The 13,167-nt window shown below is 40.7% G+C and overlaps 1 protein-coding gene across 2 annotated transcripts in view; it reads left to right on the top strand.

Moving 5' to 3' along the window:
• evc2 (EvC ciliary complex subunit 2) overlaps positions 1-13,167 on the top strand; it is a 175,567-nt gene that overhangs the window by 65,274 nt on the left and 97,126 nt on the right. The window contains exons 11-12 of one of the 2 annotated variants that reach the window (XM_087980025.1): positions 1,368-1,604; positions 2,784-2,959. In XM_087980025.1, coding sequence (XP_087836151.1) covers positions 1,368-1,604; positions 2,784-2,959 — 413 coding nt within the window. Of the gene's footprint in view, positions 1-1,364; positions 1,605-2,783; positions 2,960-13,167 lie in introns of both variants that reach the window. The other variant, XM_043674234.2, reaches the window with a different exon arrangement.

The following is a 13,167-nucleotide window of genomic DNA, read 5'->3' as shown; positions in this document are numbered from 1 at the left end:
AGTAGTAGGCAGTTTAAAAAAGCTTAGTCCCTCCTGTAAACTTGAAGATAACCAGAAATCGGTGATGCAAAATCATTGCCAAGATATCAAGACATGAGAATTGTTTTTACTTGGAGGTTGTCAGGATTTGGAATGTTTTGCTTGAAAAAAGGTGACAACTGATCACTTAAATGATACTGATTAGGGAATTGGGCAGATAATTGAGGGTGAGAAACTGAGTGGGCACATCCCTGTTCCCATGCTAATCAGACTATACCTACTTTACTAAAATATGCGGCCCAGAATTGCACTGCAGGATGGATGAATAAGCGGAGAGTTGGACCACTGTCTCTCAGGGTAGAGTCTTCTGCTCCGGGAAGCAGTGAGTTTGAAGCTGGGAATGGTACTTAATTAGAGAGGGTGGTAGTGTTGGATACATGATTGCTGTTACTCTGGGTAGCTTGTTATCTCCCAAACTGGGTTCGTTCTGATTGAAGGCAGTCAATGTCTGGCTGTACGATAGGCAGAAGGCAAGGCTGTACCTTCTGGGAAGCAAGCTATTGCGACCCCCGACCTGAAAACTTCATCCCCTTTACTTCCCTTTGCCACAAGCATTACCTCTTGCCGTGGATCTCTGGCAGCGCGGCCTCTTCAGCACAGAAACTGCCGGTAACCCGATCTGTCTCCTTTCGTTTGATGGAATTTCTGAGTCTTGAGTCAAGATAAAGGCCTGCCAGTGGTCTCACCAATGCATCAGATATGAGAGGTGCACAAAAAACACTGGCACTTATACCCAGCTTGATCAAGTGATCTTAAGACAGGGCAAGTTAGGCATTGCTTGTGTTTTGGAGATAGGGATGCTTAAAGAGAGAGGGTGAAATATCTGGGGACAGAAGTGCTCCCCCGATACTCAAAGGGCACTCATTGATTTATTCCTGCCTTTTCATCCATTGTGCTGAAAGACTGCCTTCCCACACTCTCACATCTTCCATTGCTCACTGTATAATGGAAGTGGAGATAGGTCAGACACTAACTAGACTACTTCATTCACCACCCTTCCCCTCCCCCCTCTGCACTCTGAATCTGCACTCTGAATAAACTGAAATGTTGGGAGTAGGCAGGAAGAAGAATGGGAAGTCAACTTGCATATTTAATGATCGTCTCCCCTCCAAAAACACATCCAGTAGGTGGCCTTAAAATTCAGACCTTTGTCTCTGTTCAAGACTTGTTGTCTATCAGGTTTTCTTTGAATTTTTTGATAACAGTCAAATAAAGTTGCAGTAAAGGATAAGCCAGATCAATAGAGGTTAAAAAGGAAGATGGAGAAGTATTAAGAAGATGATGTTATGGTGCATTTCATGCTTTGTTTTTTGATGTTTGTTCAGCAGGCCTCACAGTGCAGAAAACAGCTGGAACAATTGCACACATGGGAGCAGAAACAACTGAGAGACTCACTTCTGATGACACACGAAGAAGCTTCTGGAAAGGCCCGAAGGAAGTTAGTCGTGTGCCTCAGGCAGGCATTCCAAACCATCATTTTTGACCAATTGAAGGAGGTCATCAGACAAGAGGAATTAGATGAGGCTTCAGCCAGACAAGTACTGCAAGCAAACTGGCACCTTCAGGTAGAAAAATGGCGCAAGGTTATCAAGGGTGGGCGGGAATATGATCAGCCATGATCTTATTCAATAGTAGGGTAGGCACAATGTCCTATTCCTGTTTCTAAGTTGTATGTCCGGTACCATCAAAGTGATATACTGTGAAAAAAATGAGTAAAAAGATGGCAGTTTGCTGTTAAGATGATGTGTCAAAGTGAGCTATTTAAGAAGAATGCTTAATCTCAATTGTTTTTATTATCAGGTAAAGTGGATACAGGGACTCTTTTTTTTTTAACACTGTCCAACATTGATTTCACTAGAACATCAGGAAGATAATGATAACAATGTTTTAAATGAAGATCTTATTTAATTATTAGATTTATCCAACAGAGGCACTGCTGAGTATAAGGTATCAATGAGCTAGTGCACCCAGACCTATGCCCATCAATATCCTTCACTTGCCATCATCGATCCTAAGGTTTACCCATCCATTCATGGGTATCTGTCTGGGTACAGATCAAATCAGCAAACTCACCTTTGAATAAGTTTTTACCATAACAGCTTTTGATATGCTGTAAATTAGTTATTCTAATCCTGGTGCTTCTGTTTTTGTTGTGATTGGGCCTTGCCTCCAGAGCCAGTGAGCCTTGGAAGTGTTACTGTGGTGACAGAGGAAGTGATGGATGTTACTGAAGGATTTCATGAATGCAGATACACAAATTCTATCTCTGGAGCCATAACTTCGTGTTGACACCAGATTTGATGCTGTAATGGCTGCTCACTTGGTTTCTCATTGTGACTCAAACTGGTTATTTTGATAAAATGGATATTGGTTTGTTTGCAGGCTAATCCACTGGCCCTGCTTTCCCTCTGTGACTACGCACACATTTAACGTGTCCTTTAGAACATTTTGCATGGCAGTTATGAGAATAACTCATAAGAATGCACTTGTTCAGGGACCTATTGAATGTGTTCAGGCTACTATGAAAGAGAAAATAATGTTAAACCTAATTAGCCTTTGGCTTTTATTTAATAACCATAAATAGATTATTTACCCCGAGTGCCTTGGATGCAAGTGTCATAATTCTAGACGGTTTCAGTTCTTGATAAACATGGTTAATTCATTTAAAATAAGCACAAAGGTCTGTGCATTTTTAATGATTGCACATAAGCACACTTTAATCTGAATCTTGTGTTCCTTTCTAGTTTCAATTGGAAACACTGATGGATCAGCAACTTGCTTTCCAGAGGAAAGTTCTTGATGAGGGTCTTGCTCATAGAAAAGAACTGGTCAACAGGATACAGCGTGGGATGACCCAAAGACGCAATCTCCTGAACACTGCTTCCCTGCATATTACAGCCTTTACTGGTCGACTGAAAACGTAAGACATGATTCTCATTGAAACCAAATGTATTGCTTCAGAATCCAGCTGAGAACCATTCACATTTTGCGTCAATACTTCAGAAATGACAGATTTATCTGTGTAGATGTACTTATTCATTTTGTGACAGTGCAAAAGTAATGAAGTCATGTAAAAAATGTTGGGCATAACAAGGGAAAAGAGCTCAGGATTTCAATTAAAAGAATCGTTGAAAAATGGACAGGTACTGACTATCATTGATAAATAGAGCTGCAGATATCTAAACCCCTGAGGAAATTATAATTATAACTAACACTTTGTTCATCATCTTATTATTCAATGACTATTACATTTGTGGAGGGCATATGCAGATAATGTTATTGCATCCACTTACCCTCAGAAACATTACAAAAGAGAACTCACATTTAATGTTTACAACCTCAAATGTCCCAGTGTGTTTTTAAGTTTGTTTTGTCTTGTAGTGTAGTGTAGGAGCTGTGTGTGTAAATTGGCAGCCAGTCAGGCTCTACAAATAGCAATATGATAATGACCATGTACAGGCACAGATTCTCATTCCTAGGTCATGTGTGTAGAATTAAGGGTTATGGGGATAAGGAAGGAACTCAAGTTGAGGGTTGTCAGATCACCTATGATGTTATTTACTGGTGGATCGGACTCAATGGCTGACTTATACTTTAGTATCTAATGAACAAGGGTGGGAAAAGTTCCACAAATGAAAATCTGAGCTTTAAAAATGGCTGTCCACACTTCCTGTTTTCAGCAGGCTGGGTTTAGAATTGAGCCGGGCAACTCAGAAAGAGCAAAGGAAGCTATTAGTTCCTGAGCTGGGCTGCACAGAAAGGTTGCATGGGAGTTGCAGCACTCTGTTCAATACTTAAAGACAAAGATTGAAACACACTCTGCTTCATCCTATCGCCAACACATAGCATCTCAAAAGTCCCTCATTTTCTCTGTGCTGATCTATGCATCCATACCCATCCCCCATGATTCCTCAAATCCCCATATTATCCAATGCCCATCATCCCATGGCCCTTCATTTCCCAATAATCCCCACAGCCCTTAGAAATCCCTTTGTTAACTCTCACTCCATTCACACCATCCATAGCTTGTTTCTCACTGTGACAACTCATCCAGTATCTGCTATGGGCAATTATCAGGAGTTGCGCTGATAGAGAATAACATTGTGCCTGTTGCTGATGTCATTATTGAGAAAAAGCTCTCCTTTGATACAAAGTAAACTTGAATACTTGAACTCAATACTTGAAGATTTTTCAACTAGTCTTTTACTGTTTGTGATGGTTGAGAAACTTGTAGCTCAAGTTAAGGTTCAGGTTGTAAGGTAACATCAGTGAGCCTTTGGTGAAGCACTGGTGTTATGTCCTCCTTTCTATTTGTGTGTCTTGGTCTCTTAAGGTGAGTGATATCATTTCCGATTCTTTTTCTCAGACGGTGGTAAATGGGGTCCAAACTGATGTGTTTATTGATGGAGTTCCAGTTAGAAAGCCAGGCCTTTAGGAATTCTCGTGCGTGTCTTTATTTCGCCTGTCCTAGGATGGATGCGTTGTCCCAGTCAAAAGTGGTGTCCTGCTTCGTCTGTGTGTAAGGATACGAGTGATAGTGGGTCATGACTTTTGGTGGCTAGTTGGTGTTCATGTATCCTCATGGTTCGCTTTCTGCCTGTCTGCCCGATGTAGTGTTTGTTACAGTCCTTGCATGGTATTTCGTAAATAACATTCATTTTGCTGGTTGTTTGTGTAGGGTCCTTTAGGTTCGTCAGCCACTGTTTAAGTGTGTTGGTAGGTTTGTAGGTTACCATGATGCCAAGGAATGATATCACCCACCTTAAGTGACTAAGACACACAAATAGAAAGCGGGACACCATAACACCAGCGCTTCACCAGAAGCTCACTGATGACATTACCTAGTATGTTGATGAAACGTCTGAAAACAAACTTTCTAGCTCTGCGAGCAAACTTACAACCTGAATCCTTTACTGTAAAATATTGAAGCTGTCCATACAAAGGCTCACTTGATTGGCTCCCTGTTGTAAAAATAATAGTTTGGGAAATCAATTATGCAGCAAAACTCCACTAACAGTTTATGTCAATACTCAGTCAGACATCAGCTCAGTACCTGATCAAAACATTGTGTGAGTTGTGACTGTAATGATTTGTAATTAGGAAAGTGACCCATTTGATCCTACAAATGAGTTAACATCAACGTCTTATAGTGTAGTTAGCAACATTCTCATAACCTTTCAGAATATTTGCTTTCTAAGTTAAAAAGAAATTGACTCATATTTGAAACATTAAACTTATTAGTAAATCTGTGCTTTTATTGTTCAAAATCTGCAGGTGGAACTTTTGAATGTCAAATCTTTCACTACCACTTTGCTTTTGAAAGGAAAATGGTATTAACAAAGTTATTATGTAAAGATATTTCCACCGTGTTACACATCCCATTATGGGTCTAGTGCCAGGGAAGAATTTGCAGTGACTGAATTAAGCTGATTAGCTAAAGTCATCCCTCTGCATTACACAGAGACAATTGATTACATAACTGGTTATAAATAGCTTGAGGCAGATCACTCTGTAACAAGGGTTGGGTTCAGTTAGAGGGCAAGGCTCCATGAACTACCACAACTGGCACAGGGATTGAATCCATGCTCTGATTCCGCTGTGACACTCTAGTCAACAGAGCTAACCAATTTCCACACGAAAGCACCGATTTTACCCAGCTGCGAAAAAAAACATTTGCTTTAAATAGATTTCTACATTTTAATATAGACACCTATAGAAGTGCTACAACCAGGTTTTGTTTCTGTCAGAAGAGCTCCAAAACTCAAAAGAAACAAATTTTCAAATGTCTGTGATGCTGCATGTGAAGAAATTGCAAAAATATTTTCTCACGCTGCTGTGCGCGGATCAGTTAGAATATTCATGAAAGCTGCGTCCACAGGTGGAAAGAGTATCACGCGTGATACAATTTTAAGAAATATTAAGACCCACATTAAAAGGTCTCCTGCTGTTGGATTGCTTTGTGTGGATCACCCACACTTCATCTCACAATGGGTACGGAAGTGGGCACATTCAAAATGGGTTTGTTTTCCATTTTATTTTGGATTTTACCTTTTGATATAACCTCAACACTGGCTTGGATGGGTGGAAAATTTAGCCCAGTGACCTTTAAGTTGTATCGTGTAGAAAGAAAAGTGTGTGAGCATCTCATGGAGATTTGAAACACCATTTATTTTAATCTGGTTACTTTGGCGGAAGCATTAATCAGTCAGAGCATCTCAGAACAATGTGTGAAGTGTTGCATACTAATTTTGGAGGAAACACCTGGCCAGATTTGGAGAGATGTTGAGGCCTCCAAATAAAAACATACATACTCTAGATACACAAAGACACAAGGACAATTTTGGTCTTAAATTTAGTCAAATTATTGTGAACTATGTCACTTTTAAAATATTTTTAATCTGGAGAAAAATCATTAATAAACTTGCTAGGAAAGAATTTTTAGTATGCTTTACACTTCCATCACTATTGAAGAATAGTTCACTGATTTATTGTCTGGTGATTTTTATTTTAGTGTGAAGCCACAAGTCCAAAATTAAAATGATAGTCAGCCGCTATTACTTGATAAATCACTGTGATCAAATCACGATTCATCAGTCTGTTCAGAATACGATAGTGTCAAATTCAGATTTCTTTAACATAACATTAAAAATATAGAAACAGGCCCTGTTTCACCCTTGGTCATGGCTGGTCCTCTATCTCAATTCCATATTCCCACTTTCTCTCCATACCCTTTTAAATCTGAAAATTACTTCTTTAGAGTCATACCGTACAGAAACAGACCCTTCAGTTCAACTCGTCCATGCCGACCAGACATCGCAATTTGACCTAGTCCCATTTGCCAGCATTTGACCCATATCCATCTAAACGTTTCCTATTCTTATACCCATCCAGATGCCTTTTAACTGTTGTAATTGTACCAGCCTCCGCCATTTCCCCTGGCAGCTCATGTCATACATGCGCCATCCTCTGTGTAAATAAGTTACCCCTCAGATCCTTTTTAAATACATCCCCTCTCACCTTAACCTTCATCCTATGCCCTCTAGTTTTGGTCTCCCATTCCCTGGGGAAAACGCCTTGCTTATTCACCCTATCCATGTCCCTCATGATTTTATAATCCTCTTTAAGGTCACCCCTCAGCCTCTGATGCTCCAGGCCCAAGCCTGTTCAGCCTCTTCCTCTTACTCAAACCCTCCTGACCTGATAGCATCCTTGTAAATCTTTTCTGCACCTCTCAAGTTTAACAACATCCTGGCCAGAATTGAATGCAGTATTCTAAAAGTGGCCTCACCAATGTCCTGTAGAGCTGCAACATGACGTCCCCTCTCCTATACTCAAATGTTCTGACCAATGAAGGCAAGCATGCCTTCTTTACCATCCTGTCTACCTGTGATGCCACTTTCCAGGAACTTTAAACCTGCACCACTAGGTCTATTTCTTGAATATACTCCATGACTTGGCCTCCACAGCCTTCTATAGGTTTTCCTCATCTTAATCCTAAATAGTTCTAGACTCCTAATCAGGGGACAACATATCTCTACGTCTAGTTTGTCCAGCCCTGTCATAACTTAAATGTTTCAATCAGAAGCCCCTTCATCCCTCTGACCTCCAGTAAATACACGCCCATGATAGAAAGGATTTGCATCTTTCCCAACCATCTCGCATACAGCAATGGAATTACATTTTCCATCATGGTAATGTTATTAGACTAGAGGCTGATGCTCTGGGGATATGGGCTCAATTCCCACTGGTCGAGGTTAATTTTAATTAATTTACAAAAATCTAGAAAGAAAAGATTAGGAAAGGAAGTCTACCGTGCTTGCGTGATCTCGCATTACAGCAGTGAGATTGGTTCATACCTACCCACGGCAACCCATTGGGTTCAAGGGCAGTTAGCAATGGAAAACAAATGTTAACCTTGCCAGTGATACTGGGGGATGAGCAATATTAGCTAATGTGGGGCAGAATCGGACAAGATCCAGCAAGGCCCATCTTTACATCAGGAGTATCTTGTGCCATCCTTTTTGCTTATCACAAATGGTGTGGTGAATTTCTTGCCAGGCAGGGCTGAGTTCCCAACAAAGGGGAATTATTACTTGTTAAATGCCTTGTTGATGATCCATCTCATTCACGTGTAACAAACTTGCTAAGCAAACTAGAAAACTTGACATGGAAACTAGTGAGTATCTGGTAGATTCAACTCTCAGCTTGCTCCACATGACCCCCATGTTTGATGAAATTGCTGTTCAGAGTACAATCAGCAGGGACCAGCCAGACACATCCATGGACATTGGCATCTGCCAATTTATCAGGGCCATCATGGTCCCTCTCTGATCCACTTGCAGGCTGCTTACAAAGTACATACTTACACTGCAGGGCACATCAGCAACTAGCATTGAAAGGCTGCTGCTAGGACACTTTGCACAGAGTGAATGGCAGCCAGCTCACAGATTGGACCAGACCACACCTCAGAGCTTCTTGATTACTCTCTTAACGCTAGCTCACTTAGCACCTACCTGAATGCTTGCAGCTTCTTTACCTTGCATTACCAATTGGCATGTTGGCACTTCAGCCAGAGCCAAAGACTGTCGTTACTGGCATTTTGATGTGCAGTTTAGCAGGTTGCTTGTCAGTAGGACGAGTCCTCAGTCCAGTCAAGGTAAGGCAGTCCAATCAAGGTCATACAACCAGTCATAGGCAGAGAGTCCAGGGGCTTTGGCCTAGCCAATTACCTACTTGGGATGCTCACAGACATGGTGTCTGTCCAGGGCATTCTCAGTAGTCAGTCCTGTAGGGCCAGCACAAGGAGCTAATGGAAATTGAGCATTGTTATTTGTGGAGCTGCAAAAGCAGTGGTCTAGGATCTGGTCAGTCATGCTGGGACTGCCTGTTGACGTTGGTCAGAGGTCTGAGCTGAACAGGAACTTGGTGGTCTGTTTCTCTTTCTTCCAGGCGATTTCAGGGATGGGCTTATAGGGGCAACTGGGGTGGGGTAGAGGAATCCAGGCAAATGGGGGATGGAACACAGACATTTGCAGAGGTGGGGATAGGACAGTGACTGGGGGAAGCTCAAAGTCTATCAGGAAGGATGCACGTGGAGCAGCATCATGCAACATTGGAGTCTATGGGAGGAGGAAGGTTAGTGACTGCGACCACTATCATGGCCTCCCCATGGGGGCATCATCAGAGTGTACTGCTAGAGTTCAGCAAACTGGGAGGATAGCTGCAGTTCAATGTGTTAAGACTCCGTACGTGAGAAATGGTGGAAATGGGCTGTTGATGTAGTAAAAGATGCACAGTAGAGTGGACATGTTGGGATATTTGGTGACCAGGTGGGGCCCAGAGGTGATGGTGTCCGCTGTGAATTGCATTCCCTTCCGTCCTCTAGATGTGAAGTGCAACTAGAAAATGGGTTTCTAACCGCTGGACTGAAGTCACTTTCCAAACAAACTTCTTAGTACTGCCATTTCTCCTTGGATCAGTTATGGTTGGTTCAGTTCTCTTTTACTAGAGATTATGGTGTGAATTCAAACTTCTTTAAGCAGTTCCCGTTGTGACATTGAAATCGTCTTATGCCCTTGCCACTCTCAAACCTTGATGAGTTTTTAGAGAAAGAGGAAGGGTAGAAACTTATTTCCCCTGGGCATTTTTCTTCTGATTGTGTTCAAAACCAATACATTTTGCACCCACCGTCTGGGTGAGATGTTTGCTCTCTAAAAATGTTGCAATCTTGGTGACTCCTTGTGTTCTCGGAAGATGCAACAGTTGAGCTAATGTAACCGATATCTGTTGCTTTGAAAATTGTTCTATCTGAAAGATATATGTCCAGCTAATGACATTCTGTAAATTAATATTTTAGATAGCACATCTTAATAATACTATCATTGGTTTTCTGCACAATATATAATTATATATGTAAGCCACTGCTTTCAAAATGTATTTCATCGTTGCACTTAGCAATACAAAGAATTCTTCATTTTCAAACATGCATTCAGTTTTAAATAGTAGAATTGTTTATGATGTGAGAAATTTAAACTCATCATAACCGATAGTACTAACTTCCCAAATGCTATTTAATTTTGTTGTTCATATCCTACATGATGCACTGTTGAAAGGCTCGAGTCAATTTGGAACGGTACCTAAATAAGCAAATATGTTTGTACTGGAGTGGAAGTGTCAGACCGACTTTACATCAATGGTAAAGTATAGCTTAAATTTAGAGTTAGGACCCCAAGTTACCAAAAACAAGTGAGGTGAGACCATTATTGAGGTGGGTTCTCATTACTTGCATTTTCCATTGCTCGGTGTAACTAATGTGCGTTAGCAAATCGATTGTAAAAGGTGTCTGGTGGGTCTCTTTTTCCTCTCTGGATACCTTTGTTTAATTTATCCCCAAGTGAATTTAAACATTGAGATAATTAGAAAGAAAGGCTTTCTTTTTCCTGATGTGCATAATTCTTCCTGCCCTGCCTAAAGATTTTCAATTAACAGCTTAGTTAATGGCACCACACATTCATTTTAATGTGTATGGAGTACTCTCCCATTAGGAAATTGACAGAATTGGTTTCAATGTTGGTTTTGTACGGCACCATTTTTTTTTCAATGAAGAGTAATGTAGAACAATGTGCCAGACTCTAATTTCACTCTATCCTGTGGGTTTCCAACCCAGTGATCAAGGGTAAAATACAAAATAATTAATATTGCAAGAATTCACAGGTCAGTCTGCTTGAAAGATATTGACCTGACAAAATCAATACTTCCTGAACAGTTGACTCAAGGTACTAGTGGGCAATGGTTTCTCACAAAGTCTCGGCGACAGACGCACATTAGTTATTGCTTTTCTTTAACCGAGCATGAAGGGACAATCAATATTCACAGAACTCAATATAGTCAGATTTGGTGTCAGTTCTTTGCAATTTATTTCCCCTCCTACTTCCTCAATAGAATTTCTATACCACAACTTGAAATGTTATTCATGCACTATTAATTTAAATAAATTTCTTTGATTTGGAAGAATAACCTTACACCATCTTTTTATAAACAGAGTGCAGATTTTTAGGTAGCACGGTACTTGGATTAAAAATAATAGCTTGCCAAGCCTTTTAGTTTTCATTTTTTTTAACAGTACACACAAGTGCTTGTTTAGAAAACATGCAGTGACATTTAAATGAACATTGTTTCTGAAATAAAATTATTGTGAGCTTAAATTTGATTCAGTTGATGTTGAGGAAGCAGAGAGATTGAAGGAAAATTTGGAAGAGATTAAAAATGAAAATATATATCTGGGTTTTACGTAAATGAATGAATACTAAAATCTGACCAATTTTGAAAAGGTTTTAATATCAATCATGGGTCATTGGTGCAATACATTGGAGTTGTCATATGCTTCTTTGGAAGCTGCATGTTCATTGTATAATGAGTAGTGCTTGTAGTTATGAAATTCCATAGAGGTACACACCAGAGGTCAATAGAATTCATTTATTTTAAGCAAGTTAAAATGTTTTCTGTCCGCCTGAGCAAAAATGTGTTTTTAGAATATTTCAGTGAAAGATGGTGCTTACCTCAAAGTACCTCATTTACCCAATGTTATTTGCATGGTGCCATTTCTTGCCTCACCCCCCAAAGAGTCAGCAGGAAATACATTCACTGATACTAGCTCCTCTGCAGCCATTTAACATTTGACTGGGCATTAATTGGCTATGGGTGAGATTTCAGCTCCCATCCAAGTGGAAATCCATCTTTGGGGAGAGCTGATGACTAATGGGTGGCAAGCAGCTCTGTAATCCTAGCAGTGCCAAATGCGCGCAGTGACCATTGCTGGGACTGAGTCTCCAAAGAAGGGGAGCTAATAGAAGTTGAACTGAAAGTTGGGCTGGGGTACTGGTAAGGCCTGGCTAATAGGCCCCACAGGGAAAACAAGAGGGAGCCAGGTTGAAGCATTGAAGGTAGGGTTATGGCCTTGAAGTGGGTGGGGTAGTTGGTGGATGGTAGTGGGAGTGGGGTTGTCTTCAGGGGCACAGAGGGTACCCAAAAGTGCCCCTTCCCTGATACAAACCCATGCAATGAAAGCTGTTCAGCTATTTGTTTGTGGTCAGATTACCCTGTATAAATAAGTGAGCAAGGGGACAAGATGATGCACTTATGTGGTCAATGATAAGTTACCTCAGTAAAATAAACTTTATACTTAGTTTTCAAAAATAAATAAATTAATGTCTAAAATAATGATTGCATTTAAATAGAGATTCCTGTTAACAGGGTGCCAATTAACCAATGTACATCTTATATGGCCTTCCGAAATACACAGGAGTCTTTCATTAAAGATGTTGAATTGAACAAATCAGGGAGTGATCGGGGCATAAATTGTGAACTGCAGGCAAGAATCCCAAAACAATCTAACATGACTATTCATTTAATCTTTGTTTTCTGTTTTACACATCAGCTGCTACTGGGCTTCAGTCTAACAGAGCATGAAAGGAAGATTAATAAGCCCAGAAATCAATGTGCTCTGATATGGGCAGTATGTACAGGACATCTTTTCATCTTGTCTCTCCCCTATCACAGTATTTCTGAACCCTGTCGAACTCTGATTATATGTTTTTCTGTTTGTCACTAGCTCCAGTTCAACAGTTTTGTATTCTTGGTTTTTGTTGTTTTATTTATTCACTCTCACATTGTGGAAAACTGTGCCTAGGCCAGTATTTATTGCCTATCTTTAATTGCCCAGAGGGCAGTTAAGAATCAACCACATTATTGTGGGTCTGGGGTCACACGCAGGCCAGACCAAGTAAGGATGACACGTGATTTTTGAGAGGATTTGTAGCTCAGGTTGAGGTTCAAGTTGTAGGTTTGCTCGTTGAGCTGGTAGGTTTTGAGCCTCTGTTGAAGTGCTAGTGTTCTATCCTGCTTTCTATTGATGTGTCTTGGTCTGCTTCGGTGGGTTCTTTCTCTCAGAGAGTGGTAAATGGGGTCCAGATCGATGTGTCTATTGATGGAGTTCTAGTCTGAATGCCAGGCCTCTAGGAATTCTTGACCGTGTTTCAGTTTAACCCGTCGCAGGTGGGATGTGTTGAGCCAGTCGAAGTGGTGTCCTTTGTCTTTGTGCAAGGATAGTAGTGATAACTGGTCATGTCT

Source organism: Chiloscyllium plagiosum, unplaced genomic scaffold (assembly GCF_037043375.1).
Source record: "Chiloscyllium plagiosum isolate Xiang-an unplaced genomic scaffold, Cpla_swu_hap1 HiC_scaffold_36, whole genome shotgun sequence".
Lineage (NCBI taxonomy): Eukaryota > Metazoa > Chordata > Chondrichthyes > Orectolobiformes > Hemiscylliidae > Chiloscyllium > Chiloscyllium plagiosum.
Note: the sequence above shows the minus strand (reverse complement) of the source record. Positions and strands in the feature narration are given on the sequence as shown.